Raw genomic sequence first — 17538 nt, 5'->3', positions numbered from 1 at the left:
CATAACCAAAATTGACATTCCTCACCGAAGGGAGAAGGGGCCTTCTCCCCGTGTCCGGCCGGGTGTGGCTCAGCCCAGGCAGGCTGGTTCCTCCCAGGATTCCTCCCCTCACGCATGCCCCTGTTTTCTCGTCTCTCAGGTTCATCTGTCCTTTGTTTATCCCAATGACTACACCCGCCTGAGCCACATGGAGACCCACAATAAATGCTTCTATCAAGGGAGTTCCTATAAGCAGGACAGGTGTGCGACCCTGAAGGGGACAAATGGAGGGACTTTCAGGGGGCACTGTAGGAGCCAGGAGGGGCCTGGCTAGGCCGGAGGGGCCCTCCACACTGAGGAGCCCTGGTTCTTCCTCACATCACCATGTGTGTGTACCCTCACAGAACATACTGTCCCAGCTCCTTTCTCCACTCCCAACCAGGTAGAAGCCGTGAAGGATCTGGTGTCGTTCACACGTCCCTGTCTTCCTCCTACAGGTCTGGCTTCCAGGAGTATATCAAGTTGGACAAGTCAGAGAAGCGGGGACTGGAGCAGCCAGGTACAGAAGCCAGGGCAGCTAAGGCTGTCAGGGCGCACCTACCTGCAGTGGCTGTTGTCTGTTCCTTCCTTCCTTCCTTCCTTCCTTCCTTCCTTCCTTCCTTCCTTCCTTCCTTCCTTCCTCCCTCCCTCCCTCTCTCTTTCTTCTGTCTTTTTTTTTTTGGGGGGGGTTTTGGAGACATGGTTTCTCTGTAGCAACCTGTCCTGGAACTTGCTCTGTAGACCAGGCTAGCCTCACAGAAATCCACCTGTCTCTGCCTCCCGGTGCTGGGATTAAAGGTGTGTGCCACCAACACCCGGCCTGTGGTCTCTTTCTAGTGAACATTCTAGTCATGCAGCCTTGCAACCGGAAGAGTTTAGCATGCAAATCCCCTGACCGATCCCCCTCATCACAATCCAGGGAGCCTTCCATTTCAGGTCTATGTAGACAGAGATGCTTCTCACGCCCAGGGCAGCTGGAGACATGGGTGGCTGTGGGGACCCTGGCTCTGTACGCTGCTGGGAAGCATGCTATGGAGAAACCCTGTCTTGCTGTGGCCTTCCTTTGTGAGGGACAGGGTATGGCTGAGGTCACTTTTTGAACCCTAAATGGTGCTGGTGCTTGTGAGGTATTTTATGTCACTCAGCTAAGAGGCTGTTGGCATTATTTTTTCTTTTTTGAGCCTTTCTTTGTTTGCATACATGCTTTTGTTTTTTAAGACAAAGTCTCACTGTGGCATTCAGGGAAGCCTGGAACTTGCTGTGTAGACCAGGCTAGACTCAACTATGTGAGAGTCTTCCTATCTCTACCTTCTAAGTGCTGTGATTACAGGTATACACCACCATACTGCCTATCAACCTTGGTAAACAAACGACCCCCACCTGGACCCCTTGGAAATGTCACATGTGTAACCTCTGCTGTTCTGTGTCTTTTGGGGGAAGAGTTGAAAACTTCTGAAATGAGGGATGCTTTTTAACAGATTCTGAGGATGGTCTTCTAGAAGAATCCCAATATGGAGAAGTAGAAGAGGAAAGCCCTGCAGCCGGAGACCAGGACACTGGAACACAAGGGAGAAACCTAAAGGCTACTTTCCCCCCGGGGCTGGGTGTCACTGACTATCACCTTCGGAAGCTCTTGGCTCATCCACAGAGTGGCCCATTGGCACCTTTTTCCAAGCAGAACTCGACACCCCCCTTTCCAACCAGGACAAATGACATCCCAGGCCAGCAGCCAGGAAAAAGGAAAGAAAAAAGTACCCCTGTGCCCAGCCAGGATTTGTCTCATTCTGACAAAGAGAACCTACCTCTCCTGCAGAGATCTGGGCCCACTGGTGACAGTCCTGGGAAGACTCTGGAGCAGTCCCAGTGGCTGAAACAGGTGGAGTCCTACATTGCCGAGCAGAGACGGGGTGACAGCATAGAGCCCCAGGTCCCCAGCAGGGGCTGGCATGGGGAGGAGGAAGTGGTGGCTGCAGCAAGCCAGGAAGGAGAGGTGGGGGAGGAGGAAGAGGAGGAAGAGGAGGACGAAGAAGACATGAGCGAGGTGTTGGAATTCGTGCCTGTGTTCGACCCGGTGGTGAACTGGGGCCAGACCTTCAGTGCTCAGAACCTGGACTTCCAAGCCCTGAGGACTGACTGGATTGATCTGAGCTGTAACACGTCTGGCAACCTGCTGCTTCCGGAGCAGGAGGCCCTGGAAGTCATACGGGTCTTCCTGAGAAAGCTCAACCAGAGGACCCGGGGGTAAGGTACAGGGTTCCCCTGGAGCTGGGGCATGGGTAGATGGCAGCCACTGCCCTCAGGGACCCTGACCCGGGGGCTGGACCTTGGCTGGTATTCTGGGGTGAGAGAAGGTTGTGTGGCTTCGCCATGACTGGAGCTGAGGACTAGCGAGGCTTGGTAGACTAGCATCTGCCCTCTGAGAAGGAGAGAAGCAAGCAAAGCAGGCTGAAAGCTTAAGTCACAGCCTCAGAGGGCGTGGCTAGAGCTCTGCCCTCCCTCACCTCTCATCCTTTCCTTCTCCCTCACAGGGTTCCCCCCATCTCTATATGTTGATTTGTTTAATCAATCAAGATATTTTCAGAGAAAATTCACATGCTATTAGACTCAGTATGCTGGTGGGTACAAGCATGCTGGGTTTAAAAATACCTTCTCAGTAGAGTTCAGCTATCACTAGTGTCTAATAATTCCAGGGCATTTCCATTCTCTTTGTGTTAGCTTGGGTTCCTGCACTCACACCAACGAGGCATGACAAGTGCTGCCCTGCTAAGCTTTGTCCCCAGCCCTTTCCTTTCTTTCTTTTTGAGATAGGTCTCAATGAGTTATTAAGGCTGGCCCCGGAACTTGAGATCCTCTTGCCTCAGCCTCCAGAGGAGCTGCGATTACAGGCCTACACCTCAAGTCCTGAGGACAGGGAATGGAGAGGAGAGGGAAAGTCCTTCCTGCTAGTTATTATTAAACAATCCCCCCCCATTACCCCACCTATCCAGGTGTATCCTGTACCTGATTGTCTGCCTCTATCTGCCTCCCCCATTCTTCCCAGGCTGAAGATGGAAGTTTCTGTCCTACCAGGTCCCAAATAAGCACACAGGACATAATAATTATTAAATTATTGGCTGATGGATAAGGCTTTTTATTGGCTAGCTCTGTCTCAATTGTTAACCCGTTTCTATTAATCTAAGTATTTGCACGTGGTCTCATCTTCCCGGAGAAGGGGTCCGGATCTGTTACTCCTTCAGCCGCTCGTGGTGTCTCCTCGTGGCGCCTCTCTGCCTCTCTCCCCAGCACCCTCCTCATCTCCTAGCCCTGTCTATCTTCCTGCCTCGTCAGCACAGCAAGTACTTTGGTTCAACGTTTTGGCAATTGTAACTAGAGCTGCATGCACACACGAGGGCGGATGTCTTTAAAAGGCTGACCTCAGTTCCTTTGGATAGTGGGATAGCTGGATTGGATGGTAACTCTAGTTGTAGTTTTTTAAGGAACCCCCCACACACACACACACATGATTTTTTCTCTAGTAGCTGTACTAGCTTACACTCCCACCCGTGTTTGAGAGAGCCCCCTTTCATCTGCATTCTCTCTAATGGCTCTTACTCTGTCATTTAGTCATCTTGACGGCTGTCAATCTTACTGGGGTGAAATGGTATCTTTTTCATATTACCCTGATGATTATCAGTACTAAATATGTTTTCATATTCTTGTTAACCACTTTTTAAAGGATTTATTTATTTATTTTAGTTGATACATGAGTATTTTGTCTGCATGCCTAGTACCCTAAGAGGCCAGAAGAGGGTGCTAGTGCCACCATGTGGGCTCTGGGAAGCAAAGCCAGGTCCTGTGGAAGGAAGGACAAGAGCTGTTAACTGCCAGCCATCGTTCTAGCCCATCTACCGCCTCTTTTTGATCTTGTTTTGTTTTGTTTTGACGTGGAGACTCACTGTGTTGCCTAGGCCAACCTTGGTTTGTTTTTGTTGTGCCCTTCTGTGTCCTCTTCCTAAGTGCCAGGATTACAGGCATGTGATACCATGGCTGGCTTTTGCTTTTTGTACATGGCCTTGACTGGTCCGGGACTCACTATTTGGATGGGACTAGCCTTGGACTCATAAGCAGAACTCTTGATACTTGGATTTTGGTGTTTTTTATTTTGGGTTGGCTTTTGAACCCATGTAGGTCTGGAATATAGGTCTTGCCTCAGTATATCCTATATACTTTGTTATCTTTTAAAAAGTATCATGTCTGGCAGTGGTAGTGCACGCCTTCACTTCCAGCACTTGGGAGGCAGAGGCAGGTGGATCTCTGTGAGTTTGAGGTCAGCCTTAGGGATCTCCTGACGACTGGCCCTGCAGACTTCTACCACACACCCTCCTCTCACTGTAACTACTCTGTCTCTCAGGAGATACCAACTTCAGCGCATCCTGAATGTGGAGAAGCGCCAGGACCGGCTGCGTGGAGGGCGCTATCTCCTGGAGCTTGAACTGCTGGAAGGCCAGCGCCTGGTGAGGCTCTCAGAGTACGTGTCCACTCGAGGCTGGAAAGGAAATGACATCAATGCTGGGGAGGACACAGAAACCCGGAACCTACAGGGCCTGGTTTGGAGTCCCCGTAGTCACAGACATGTACTGAATGCCCAGGATCCAGAGCCAAAGCTATGCTGGCCCCAAAATTTCTCCTGGAACCATCGAGCTGTGGTCCACTTTATTGCACCTGGTAAGCTTTAGCTGGGGGGGGGGGAGATTAGTGATCACTGCAAGAACTGGATCTGTTTTATTTATGAGTGAAGCCACCTTGCCATTGAGGAACTGGGATTCACAAAAGAAAATAGATCGAACTGTTGCGTGGTTAGCGAACAATGGAGCTGAGATCCCATGCTGAGTTGAAGCTGCTACTTTCTGTCATGCTAGGTCTCAGGGTTGGGTGTGAGCATCCACTTGGGTTGCTGTTGAAGAAATAAGAATGAGGGTATTATATAAAGTGGGTTTTGGTTTGATTATTTTTTGTGCTGCTGGAGATCAAATATAGGACCTGGCATGAGCTCAGCAAGGCATGGAGCCACACCTCCAGCCCTGGAGTGGTTTTTACAATGAGAAAGGAAAACACAAGGCAGTGTGTAAGAATGAAGGATAAGAGAGGAAAGGTATGAGTAAGATGGATCGATAGCAAAGGTCTGTTAAAGCTGGGCAGAGTTGCTGCCCTAAGTTCCACCCAAGACTGTCTTGCCTGGGAGGTGTTGGGGAGCTATAGATGGTCATGGGCTGGTGAGCCCCACCCCTCCCTAGGGTCCCTGTGGTTCATGCTAATGACTCCCGTGCATTATTCCCTGGTAGAGGCTGATGGTTTGGACTCCTGACTGGGCTCAGAGCTGAGAGATGTTTGCCTTTCCTTAACTCTTGTTTTCTCCCTGTCCTACCTGGACAGTGAAAAACCAGGCTCGCTGGGTACAGCAGTTCATCAGAGATATGGAGAGCCTGTCCCAAGTCACCGGTGACCCACATTTCAACATCATCATCACAGACTATAGCAGTGAGGACATGGATGTTGAGATGGCTCTGAAGAGGTCCAGGCTGAAGAGGTGAGGAAGGCCTCTGGCTGCAGCTAGCTTACCACTGTGCCAACATCCCAGGAATGCTGGTCAGGGTAGAAACAACGAGTTGCGGCCACCTTTCCTGAGTCCCATTGTTCAGCCTTACATCCCTGCCCACAACCCTGGAGAGCCCACTTCTATATTTTGTGCCTTCCAACTTCCTGTAGGGACTCTACAGCTGAATCCTCACACTTGGTCCCTCCTTCTCTTCCTGTAGCTACCAGTACCTGAGGCTGAGTGGAAACTTTGAGCGTTCCTCCGGACTACAGGCTGGCATAGACCTGGTGAAGGTAATGGCCTCAAGGAGGATTGGGAAGGTGATCAAGAGTAGTTAAGAGACTGAGAAGCATTTGGAAGCCATAAGGTAGTCAGCTCCTTAGTAGGATCGGGATTGGGTCATAGGACTGTCCATTACTCTAACAAGATAACCTGAGCATCCTCGTTTGCTTTCTATTGCTGTGGCTGGAAAGCGATCCTCTAACCCGTGGCCTTTGGGAGATACTTTGAAACCTTAGCAAGGAGCATGCTTGACACTGCCCTGCAGACTCAATGCAGTGAGGGGACTAAGTGAATAGCAAGGAAGGGTTAGCTCAGGTGTCGGAATCCTCAGACTACGAGATCATGGGTACGAGAACATGGGGCACAAGTCAGGTATTGTGCTACATGCACATAATGCCAGCGCTGAGGAGGCAGAGCTGGGGGAACATGAGTTGAGGTCAACCTGGACTGTGCAGCAAATCCCAGACCAGTCTTCTGAGACTGTCTCAAAAGAAAGTGGAGGAGGATTCTGAATTCACCATGTGGTGTGAGGACTTAGCCCTGCTACCCCGGGTTGTGGAAATTTGCCTAGTGTTTAGCTTTGTGTAAGTTGTCAGTTACTCTAGTAGGGAAGGGCCTGAGGATGTCTTTAGAGCAGTAGTTCTCAACGTGTGTGTTGTGACCCCCTTGGCAAACCTCTGTCTCCAAAAGTATTTGCATTACGATTCACAACAGTAGCAAAATTACAGTTACAAAATAGCAACAAATAATTTTATGGTGTGTGTGGGGGGTCATTACAACATGAGGAACTGTGTTAAAGGGTCACAGCATTAGGAAAGTTGAGAACCACTGCTCTAGAGAGTAGTCTCGTCTCCCGGCTCCGGTCCAAATGTCCTCTGACCTTGTCTTCTCCATCCCCAGGACCCACACAGCATCATCTTCCTCTGTGACCTGCACATCCACTTTCCAGCAACAATCATCGATACCATCCGCAAGCACTGTGTAGAGGGCAAGATGGCCTTTGCCCCCATAGTGATGCGGCTGCACTGTGGGGCCACCCCACAGTGGCCTGAGGGTGAGCCTTGCCCTGGCTGAGGAAGGAGGAGACACCCCCTGACCTTGGTGTTTAACCTCAAGGCTGGAACAGTGTATGCCTAAGCATCAGCTTCTTCCCCATCCTGCCTTTCTGTGTTCTCTGGACTTTGGACATATCCCAGCTTTACTGACAGCCACAGTGGCAGGCAAAGCAGTGGTACTTTCCCCTCCCCTCCAGCATGCATTCATCTGACATTCGTGAAGCATTTGCTATGTGCTGGGTGCTGTGCCCAGAAGACAGGAAGGTGGAGAGAGGAAATGGACAAGAAAACCAACTCACAGCTGCCAGTGGCGCTGCTGGGGTCATGTCCTAATTGCTGGGCTACAGTTAGGTTTTGACATCAGTCTATGGTCACTGCTGTGTTTGCTGAACCTCAAGTTTTGGTAGGGGTCCTCCCCCAGACAGCCCAGGGACTTCCTTAGCTGACAGTCTTCGGCCTCTGCCGCCCAACTCTCTACCTTCAGAAAAGCCTGTTCAAACACAGCATCTAGCTCCTCTTAGTTGAGTGTCTTCTCTGTCCACAGGCTACTGGGAGGTCAATGGATTTGGACTGCTTGGCATCTACAAGTCTGACCTGGACAAGATTGGGGGCATGAACACCAAGGAGTTCCGAGACCGCTGGGGAGGGGAAGACTGGGAGCTGCTGGACAGGTGACACAGGAACACGGCCTTTAGGGATCTGCTGGAGATCCAGTCCCAGGGCAGCGAAACCACAGCCTCAGAGCTGTGCTGCAGATTCCCAGGGCATGGAAAAGGGTACTGGTCTGGAGGCTAGCTTCACTGACATGCTGGCTGTGTTTCCAGCAGACAGGGATGACACTAACACTGTGTGTCACAGTCTGAGTGGTCGGTTGGGTTGTCACAGGTAAAGCAAGAGACTGGAGTTAACAGTGAAGATGATGATATTCTTAGGACCAGGCGAGGTTCCCAGGAGCTTTCTCCCCAGCCAGGGATCATGCTTTTCCCAGACATGGCTGCCTGGCGGAGGGCCTGAAAGCTGTGAGAGGACACTGGAAGATGGGTCAAGGGTTAGGAGTGAGCTGGGAGCCAGAAAAATAGGCTGTAGGATAGCAACAGGATATCCAAGGGGTCTGGGTTCCTGGAGGTGAGAAGGGAAGGGGTTTTGAAAGTAGTGAATAGTCTCAGAGCAGATAGAGCACTTACCTAGCATGAATGAGGCCTCAGGCTCAATCCCCAGTACTAAAGAATGGAAAAATCCGCTTACATCTACAAATATATATTTATAGATACACATTTTACATACAAATATATTATATTGTATACAAATCTATTATACACACACACACACACACACATATATGTCACTTTTGTCATCACTGTGACAAAGGACCTAACTAAAGCAACTTAGGGGAAGAAGAGGTGGGTTTGCGGCAGGACAGCATGGTGGCATTAGTAGCAATGGGACTTACTGACATCTTGGGCAGACTAGGAAATTTAGCCTGGGACTAAGACAGACTAAAACACTTAACCCAGTGTATACCATGTGTTTGCATATACTCATACACTTGTATTCTTAGCCTGGTGTGGTGGCATATGCCTCTAATCCCAGCACTGGGGAGGCTGGAGGCAAGAAGATTGCCAAAGTTCAAGGCTAGCCTGGGCTACACAGCAAGACCCAGCCTCAGTCCCCATCCCTCAAAAAAGAAAAGGAGAAAGGCGAGAAATGGCGGGACACAGTGGGAGCAGTGGACTTGGCAGGTGGGCCAGGAAAGTGTTCTAGCAAGAAGCAGGGTTGGGTGGACACCTGTGGATGCTGGGCTGCAAGACTGGGAGAAACCTGTTTCTCCCTGCGTTCGCATTTGAGTCCTTTTTCAAGAAGTTTGTTCCCAAAGAGAAGGGGAAGAAAGAGGGTGCTCATTGAGATGTGAACTTAAAGAAAGCCTGTAACTGTTGGAAGGATGTCACAGGAGGAGGAGGGGACAAGGCCAGGGGCACCAGAGGTGTGCTACTTCCTGAGAGCTGCAGCCACCTGCCAGGTGCAGCCACCAACCTCTGAGTTGTTATAATTGGCAGGTGGGGTTCATGCCCCAGGCTCATTCATCTTTCTCACCAAATTCCTATGCAGTTGTCTCCATTTCTCCGAGGGGAAACCACTCGTGAAAAGCAGTTAGTTACTAGCCCCTTCTATCACTGTAAAACATCAGAGGCCTAAAAATCAGGTCCACCTTTGCCTTCCCACTGGAGGGAAGAAGAAGGAAGAATACTGAAATACTGAGATTTAAAGGTGGGGTGTGGAGAGGTTCAGAGAGCTTTGTCAAATAACTCAGTCACAGGAAGCCACAGCACAGTAGACCCCGAAGTGGACGGGAGCCCAGTGTAGTGGTTACTGTCCCATATGACATTTGATATACACCTCCAAAATAGTTCTGAACCCTCCCGCTGTCTTTGAGACCTGAGGAAAGGGCTGCTTCTGGTTCTGTCTACTTGCAGTCCTGTTTGAAGTATAGGCCTCCTTGGAAAGGGACCCTCCTCTGGCAGCTGTGCAAATGAGAACATTGCCTACCTTCTGTGAGACCTTGGGTTTGATCCCTAGCACTAAAAGAAAAAAGAAAAAGAAAAAAAGCCAGGCTGTTCAACACACAGGAGGCTGAGGCAGAAGAATCTTGAGTCAGAGGCCAGCCTGGGTTATATAACAAGATGATTTCCCCCCATCACACACACTTACACACACACACACACACACACACACACACACACACACACACCACTAATAGGAATGGGGAAAGTCTGTGGGTGGTATCTCCAGTTCCAGTCTCCTGATACTGTCAAGCAACTGGTGTGTGCTGGGAACTGTGCTAAATGCTACAAATCCATTGTGTGTGTGTGTGTGTGTGTGTGTGTGTGTGTGTGTGTGTGTGTGTGTGTGATCAGAGAGGATGGATACACACACACATTTGTAAGACTATTGTCCTCTTCTAGATAGAGCTGGGGATGTGTCTTTGATAGGCAACTTTCTGAGTCACACAGCTGTGACTGCAACCCAGGCAGGTTGCCTGTATCCTTCCTGCTTCTGCTGGCTAACACTCCCTCTCCCCTCCAGGATCCTCCAGGCAGGCCTGGAAGTGGATCGGCTCTCCCTCAGGAACTTTTTCCACTACTTCCATTCCAAGCGAGGCATGTGGAATCACCGCCAGATGAAGATGCCGTGACCCCGGGACAGCCCCTTACAGCCCCTTGACGTGCAGTTGGCCTCGAGGAGGGAATATGAGGAGCTGAGGCCTCAGCACTAATTGCCCTCTCCACCGGAGCTGCCCCTTCATGCAGGGGCAAGTGCCGGGGCTCCTCCGCCGTCACTGAGTTGACAGATTGGAATGACTGCATAGGATGGGCAATGAGGTCAAGAAGAAAGCACCTGATTTAATAGACACCATCATGTCCACAGAGGTGCATTCCCATGGCCCCGTGCTCCTCACCGGGAGTACTGACCATGAACCAGAAACTTCAATGGAACAGATTTTATTTGGGGTGGAGGTATTGGGGGTGATGATTTTTAACAGATAATGAAGACTTATGTCTAGACCCAGTACTGACTGGGAATGAAGCTGTGCATTGCAGACCTCAGACCCACTGAGGTGCTGGGTCCTATGTGAAGTACCTCAGCTCCAGGCCCAGTCTGTGCCTTCCAAACACACGCATCCCTCCTGGTAGCCACCGAAGAGCTGGCCACCTACTGGGTATTAACTCAGCTCCTACAGTAGAGGGTTCGTTAGTGGAACCCCAACATTGATGGCATCCTCCTACTGCAACAGGGTGTGAGATGGAAGCAGATGGGCAGCGGGCCCATTTTCCCGAGTGTCCCTATGGGCTGTGTGGGCCCAGCAAGGTCATGCAGGCAGAGAAATGCCCCTTCTTTGGCTCACCTGCCAGTGAAGACCTGGAGATAATAGGGAGGTGCCACCAAAGGTGACATAGATAGCCCATCACCTGCCTAAGGGAATGTGGGAGGGACTCAAGCAGGGAGGACAAGGGAAGAAAATGTGTGCTGTAGGCTTGCACCCCTGTGGCCTTGCCCTCCTGCCCAGAGAGCCCCAGCCTCCTGGCCCTGAGGAGGAGGAGGAAAAACCTGGCTGTCTGATAAGGGGCAGAGAGAGGTATGGGGAGGCAAGGCCATGGGCAGGAAGAACTGGTTAATTTTGGGACAAGAGCCCCTAACCTTTTCTGTCTTTGGCTACCCCATCTGTCCCCCGATGTCACATACTTATCTTGCACTAATAGTCCCATGCTCCGAGGCTGGGACTTTGCATTGCTGCTGCTGCTGCACCAGTGGTGCATTGCACACTGGGTATTAAACCAGTCTGTGAAGAGGGGGCAGGGTAGCGCGTTTCTGCTGTGAGAAAGGGCTCCCCTCGGCTGCCCTCCATGCTGTGAATCCAAAGTGCAGCATTTGGAGCTGCAGCACCCATGTGGTGGGCTCTGTGAGTGCCAAGAACAGTTTGGCACATGCGAAGTGGGGCGCACTGGGAACCCGCTGGGCCTTGCCTTTAAACAGTCAGAAGGGCAAGGTGGGTCTGTTAATGGTTGTGGCTTTTTCTCATCCCTGCTCAGGTTTTCTGCCCTTTAGAAAAGGCACATAGGAAGTAGGCTAGGGCTGCAGTTGGACAGCCGGAGTGCCAGACTTCTCTCTGAAGTCTTAGATAATTGGAATTGTGCTGGAGGCCAGAGTCAGTCCCAGAAGCCCTCCTGCTCCTGCTCTGTTTCTGAGGACCGGGAGCCCTCTGGGCCTTCCCCACCCTGCTCAGCACCTCCCTCCCTGGTCTAGTGCCTTGTGTTTGATATCTCTTACCTCCTTACCATCTGCCTTAAGGGAAAGGAAAATGCTGTAGATGGAGAGAGGAAAGAGGGCGTTGAAGTCAGCATCTTAGGGCAGTTTTCCTGTTTCCCAAGAGCCGGGGACTCAGCCGTTTGCTCACTGACAGGCTAAGAACTATCCCTTGCCTTCTGACTCGGTGCTTGCTGAGACAGAAAGGACAACGTGTGCTTGGGAAGAACAGCACACTGTCCTGACTGTGTCTCACAGTCTCAGCAGCCCAGGTTAGTGGAGGTCACGGCCTCAGCTAGAGGACACCCTCCTCTTCCCCCCAGAAGCTGGAGCACCCAGAAGCTGGAGCAGTGCAGCTGTAATCCCAGCACTTGGGAAGCTGAGACATGAAGATGAGATGTACAGGCAAGACCCTGTCAAAATGAATGAATGAATTAATAAATGAATGAATGAATTCAATAAATGAATGAATTAAATGAATGAATGAATTAAATAAATGAATTAAATAAAAGAACGAACAAATAAATAAAGCTCTTTTCTGAGTGAATTGAAGGTACTCTATTAGTGCTCTGCCAGTGTGAGCTGGCTTTCCTAGTTATGTTTGACTTGGGCAATTTTTTAATTCTTCAAGATTTTTTTAAAATTTATTTTTATTTTATGTTCATTGGTGTTTTGCCTGCATGTGTATCTGTGCACCACCTGATTGACTGGTGCCCATGGAGGCCAGAAGCCAGCATTGCCTTCTCTGGAACTGGAATCACAGATAGCTGTCAGTCACCATGTGAATCCTGGGAATTGAACTCAGGCCCTCTGGAAGAGCAGCCAGTGTGGTAATATTTTGTTTATGATGTAACAAATAAAGCTTGCCTAAAGATCAGAGGGGCAAAGCAGACAGCCACTAGAGAGCTCCCACTTCTGTCAGTGCTCAGACAGAAGGGCGGTCCTGACCTCACCCTGCTCCCGACTACACTGCCCCCCCAACCCCAGGGCTACAGCGAGCTCCTGTCTCCTCCCACTTTATATTCCTCTCTCTGTTCTGTCTCCATCTCCCCAGTGCTGGGATTAAAGGCGCGAGCTCTGTTTCTCTTTTAGACTGATTCACTCTCATGTGGCCCAGAGTGACCTTGAACTCACAGAGATCCATCTGCCTCTATCTCCTGAGTGCTGGGATTAAAGGTGTAACTGCCTGGCCTCTATGGCTATGGCTGGCTTTGCACTCTGATCCTCAGACAAGCTTTGTTAGATCTTAAACAAAATATCACCACATTCCCCCCCTTTTTCGTCTAAAATTAAAAAAAAAAAATGTTATGACTTGAACTCTTTAGTAGCTGGCTACTTTGCTTCTCTGATCTTCAGGAAAGCTTTGTTATAGCATAAACAAAATATCACCACAAGACAGTGCTCTTGACCTCTAAGCCATCTCTCTAGTACCCCTATTTTTTTTTTTTTTTTAAGTTTTTAGCCATTTAATGGTGCCTTTGATCCCAGCAGTCCAGAGGCAAAGGCAGGTGGATCTCTGTGAGTTCAGGTCCAGCCTGATCTACACAGTGAGCTCCATGACAGCCAAAGTTACATGGTATGGCCCTGTCTCAAAAATAAATAAACAAATAAATAAATAAAATGAAACGTACTCAGAGTGTGTGTAGCATATGCGTGCCACAGGCACAGGTCAGAGGGCAGTCAGTATTCAGTGGTTGGTTCTCCCCCACCCCATTCCATGTGGGGTCCTCAGGCTTTACTCACTGAAAATGAATATTCTTCTAACGCATCTAAAAGACCCCATTAGTGTGAAAAGTACAATAAGTTTATAGCAGAGTCTTTAGAAAGCTCATGTGTATATTCATCGGTCTAGAAGTCAGTGACCTGTTTTTGATGTTCAGGTGGCAATAAACCCTTTCCAGGACACAGATGACAAAGGCATCCACAGACCAGCCTGATTCAGAGCCCATAATACTGAAGATAGCAACTTGGTGAATGTTCAGATAACTTTATAGACAGATTCCCATTTTGCAGAAAGGGATAGTTGAGGCTTGGGGCAGAGGGAAGGAATGCAGTGGAACCAGAGCCTGTGAGCCGGGTAGATTTCCTTATTTAGCAGAGCCAATTACTGTTGCTGGAGGAAAGGGTGGCTGTTGCAGAGCCTGAACTCAGGCCTCCAGACCAAGTTGCAATTACATCACCCAGGAACCCTGCACAACTTAATTCAGGTGCTGCAGACAGGAAGCAGGGGCATTTTTGTTGCCCTTGAAGTTCTCCCGGAGGCTGTGGAACGTGCTAGTTAGCCTGACAGGTCAGGGACAAAGTCTGAAGCCATTCCAGATCCAGGGCCTGTGACAAAAGACACGGAAGGGTGGGTCTGAATGAGGCTCCTGAGAATCCGGGAGAAGGAAGCAAAGAAGGGGGTGACTTGTGACTCAGCAGCCCTGAGTGGGACCTGAAGTTCAGTTCCCAGCCAGCTCCTAGGGTGCACTGTGGATGCTGCTGCTGGCCCATGTGCCACAGTGACATCGGCAAGCACTGCTTGACTACTACACTGCCCGACCACACCAAGTAGAAGCCACAGGCCACAACATCCACTAACCACATTGGCCCTCCACCCTACCCAAAGCTGTGGGGGCAAAAGTCTACCTAAAAACTGGGCTGGGTGTGGCACATTGCTTAACATAGATTATGTCTAGCCTGGGTAACAGGAGACGGCCCTTGAAAACAAGCAGCAGAAGAACGGAAGGATCATCACTTCTTCAGGGCAAAGGCCTCCAGGCAGGCTCACTAAGTCCTGCTCGTGGTCATGTACCGACTTGTGGGAGGCTCAAGCCTGTAACGTGTCACATCACTCATGGTGCACGTACTGTGAGAGGCCCATGCTTTAAACTCAACATGAATATACTTACTCAGGGTGCATGTACTTTGGGGGGGCGGGGGAGTATGCTTATAAACATGCACTAATTGTGAAAGTTCTGTTGGAGGCTAACATTTGTGTACTTGTGGTACCAACACTTACTGCACATGTACGTCGTTGGCTCGTGGACATAACACAGCATTCATGGTACATGTACAAGGGGAGACTTACACATGAGCCTCACTAAATGCTTTCCTTTATAAGAAAGAAAAACACCCGTCGTGGTGCACCCCTCATGTTGAATGTACTGTGCAAGGCCCATCAGCCCTTCAAGAACTCCCTTGTCCACAGGCCTATAGAGCTTCCCCCTTGGTGCAGGGAGGGAGAGCCCTCTTACTACTACAGCCAGACACAGAGGTCAGTTGTGAGCCCTTGGATCTGAGGTCCGCTGGCCTTCCACCTCACCTGGGATCTAGGTAGGGATTAAACAGGATTGCTGGAGGTCCTGGCAGCCATTGAGCCTGTCTTGTGTGCCCCAAAAGCAGTGATGAAAATGTTGACGACCACAGTGATGAAGACCAACATGGTGGCAGCATTGTTGAGCTGGTTTAGACGCCACTGGTTTTCTACCTCATTCAGGTTCAGCCTGGCTGTGGAGACAAGGAGATCAGGGTGGGTGGACAAAGGCCAATCTAGCAGGGCTAGAGTTTCCCTCTCCCCACCCATGGATTGGAGACCTCCAGGAAGAAATCATCACTGGACTTAAATGTGTTGGGGTCTTCTGATGGGCATATGGGGCATTCACAAGGTGCATCAAATGAAGGGAATTGGGAACAAAAACATCTAAGAGGGCAGAACAAAAACATCTAAGAGGGGAGGTATGCTTACAATATAAAAGACTGATACCAGCTAGAGGGGTCAGTCATTCAGCAGCTGTCAAGGAGTGCCCACGCATGGGATATGAGGAGAAAGGAGAGGAGGTGCCCTCGCTGTAGGATCTGTTACTTGGAGGGGTAGAAGCCTGGCTCTTAGGTGGCTGGCAAGTTTCACGTGGGATGCAGCGGCCTTTCCTACCACCAGGGGGCGCACTAAGGCAGACAGTCTGACTGCAGGCTGTGGTCCTTACCAATGACCACAAGAAGAATGCCAATGACTATTTGCAGGAGCAGAGAGACACTGATGAGGGTGATGAGGGTGGTGTAGTACTGCGAGGACGGCCCCTGCTCCAGCACCACTTTCAGCCTCGTGGCATTGGACATAAAGAGTGCCACATCCAGCATGCTCTCCGCCACACTCTTCTTGGTGGCGTAATGGTTCATATTGAGAAGCTGGTTCCCTGGGGGGTTGGAGTGCCCATGCTGTAAGAGAAGATATTTTGTAAAGGGGCTTCAAGGGAAAGAATACAGGGATTTTAATTCCCTTCCCAAAGGAGCGAAGGCCCTACAGGTGTAGTTGGTAGAGCATTTACCTAGCATCCATCAAGCCCTGGATTTGATCCCCAGTAAGACAGTATGATTGGATCCTGGTGACACATACTTGTAATCCTAGAGGTCTTAACTGGGTTTGTTTTCTCTGCCAGTCAAAGAATGAAAAGGGGCCAGACCGTGATGGCACACACCTTAATCCCAGCACTCTGGAGATAGAGGCAGGGCAGATCTCTGCGAGTTTGAGGCCAGCCTGATCTACAGAGTGAGTTCCAGGACAGCAAGGCTACACAGAGAAAAAATTTTGAGCTCAATAGGTGGCATCAGAGAGATCTGAAATAGCTCAGACAATAGCAGATAGTGTCAGTAGTTAAATAAAGCCAAAAACTCCACCTCAGGGGCTGCTTTTGTGTGTGTGTGTGTGTGTGTGTGTGTGTGTGTGTGTGTGTGGTGTGTCTTTGAGGTGTTTTTCTTCCCTAATTTAGGGTTGGTCAGTTTGAAGAAAGAAGGGTTGAATTGGCTAGCCACTGTTGTGTAGACTGTGTTGATCTAATCTTGAACTGGTGGGGGCCAGCTGGTGGGAGAAAAAGCCTGTAGGAGACTAGGCGTCAGATGGAGTCCAACAGTAGGCAGACAACCTGAGACAGGGCCCATGGCTAGGTAATGCCTACCAGGGAATCACCTAACTCCTAGTCTCTCTACAACTCTCCAGAGATAGAGGTGGGAGGACCAAGTTCGAGGCTGAGGAGGTACCTGTCATGCATACACAAAGATCAGAGTCCAGCTCCTCAGCACTCGATAGTCAGGCCCTGGGGGGGGGGGGCGGAGATGGGTGGATTCTGGAGTCTGCTGGCTAGCCAATCTAGTCAATCCAGGAGCTGCGGGTGTGGTGAGAGAATGTCTCAAATAAAATGAAGTGTGATTGGGGAAAGATGCCCAACTTTGAATTCTGACCGCCACAAGCATGGGCATGCACATCCCTTCACCCACACACATTTAATTATTTTATAAAATGTTAAAAATATGTTTCATTTGAATATTTGGGTGGTCCTGCTTGCAAATAGAACATTTATTCTTCCCTGAGTTATGTGGAAAAGAGCAGAGAGATGCATTGTTTGAAGGTGCTGCCTAGGGGGTTAAAACAGCACCCTGCCAGGCGGTGGTCATGCACACCTCTAATCCCAGCAGAGAAGGCAGAGGCAGGCTGATCTCTGAGTTTGAGGCCATCTTGGTCTACAGAGGGAGTTCCAGGACAGCCAAGGCTACAGAGAGAAACCCTGTCTCAAAACAAAACAAAACAAAACAAACAAAAAATGAAACAAACAGAATAGCACCCTCACAACTGTTAGAAAACAAGTTAATAAAGTCCTTTGCTTCCCTAAAACCCCTAAAGCTAGAGCAGCTACCATCACCTTGAGTTGCTGGCTTTCTTTTGTTTTCAAGGGGTGAGGGGGAAGCTTTTGTTTCGTTCTCGCAGCCGCCTCTCCCCATTCCTGGGCTAAGAGCTCCTAGTGGTAATACTTACTTTGTAGCCACAGCTAATAA

General features: G+C 49.9%; 2 protein-coding genes across 2 annotated transcripts in view; one reads left to right on the top strand and one right to left on the bottom strand.

The window, feature by feature from the left end:
• The window catches only part of B4galnt3 (beta-1,4-N-acetyl-galactosaminyltransferase 3), a 94344-nt gene extending 83850 nt beyond the window's left edge, over positions 1-10494 (top strand). Inside the window, exons 12-20 of the mRNA XM_051203864.1 lie at positions 140-240; positions 477-546; positions 1505-2259; positions 4409-4722; positions 5431-5584; positions 5814-5886; positions 6776-6929; positions 7475-7601; positions 10012-10494. Coding sequence (XP_051059821.1) covers positions 140-240; positions 477-546; positions 1505-2259; positions 4409-4722; positions 5431-5584; positions 5814-5886; positions 6776-6929; positions 7475-7601; positions 10012-10120 — 1857 coding nt within the window. The 3' untranslated portion in view covers positions 10121-10494. The remainder of the gene's footprint in view (positions 1-139; positions 241-476; positions 547-1504; positions 2260-4408; positions 4723-5430; positions 5585-5813; positions 5887-6775; positions 6930-7474; positions 7602-10011) is intronic.
• Positions 10495-15030: 4536 nt separating this feature from the next.
• Positions 15031-15950, bottom strand: Ninj2 (ninjurin 2). Its single transcript, XM_051203863.1, has 2 exons — positions 15696-15950; positions 15031-15219 (listed from the first exon to the last, which is right to left on the bottom strand). The coding sequence occupies exons 1-2, from the start codon at positions 15886-15888 to the stop codon at positions 15053-15055; spliced, it is 360 nt and encodes a 119-aa protein (XP_051059820.1). The 5' UTR covers positions 15889-15950; the 3' UTR covers positions 15031-15052.
• Positions 15951-17538: the final 1588 nt, after the last annotated feature.

This window comes from Phodopus roborovskii, unplaced genomic scaffold (assembly GCF_943737965.1).
Source record: "Phodopus roborovskii unplaced genomic scaffold, PHOROB, whole genome shotgun sequence".
Lineage (NCBI taxonomy): Eukaryota > Metazoa > Chordata > Mammalia > Rodentia > Cricetidae > Phodopus > Phodopus roborovskii.
Note: the sequence above shows the minus strand (reverse complement) of the source record. Positions and strands in the feature narration are given on the sequence as shown.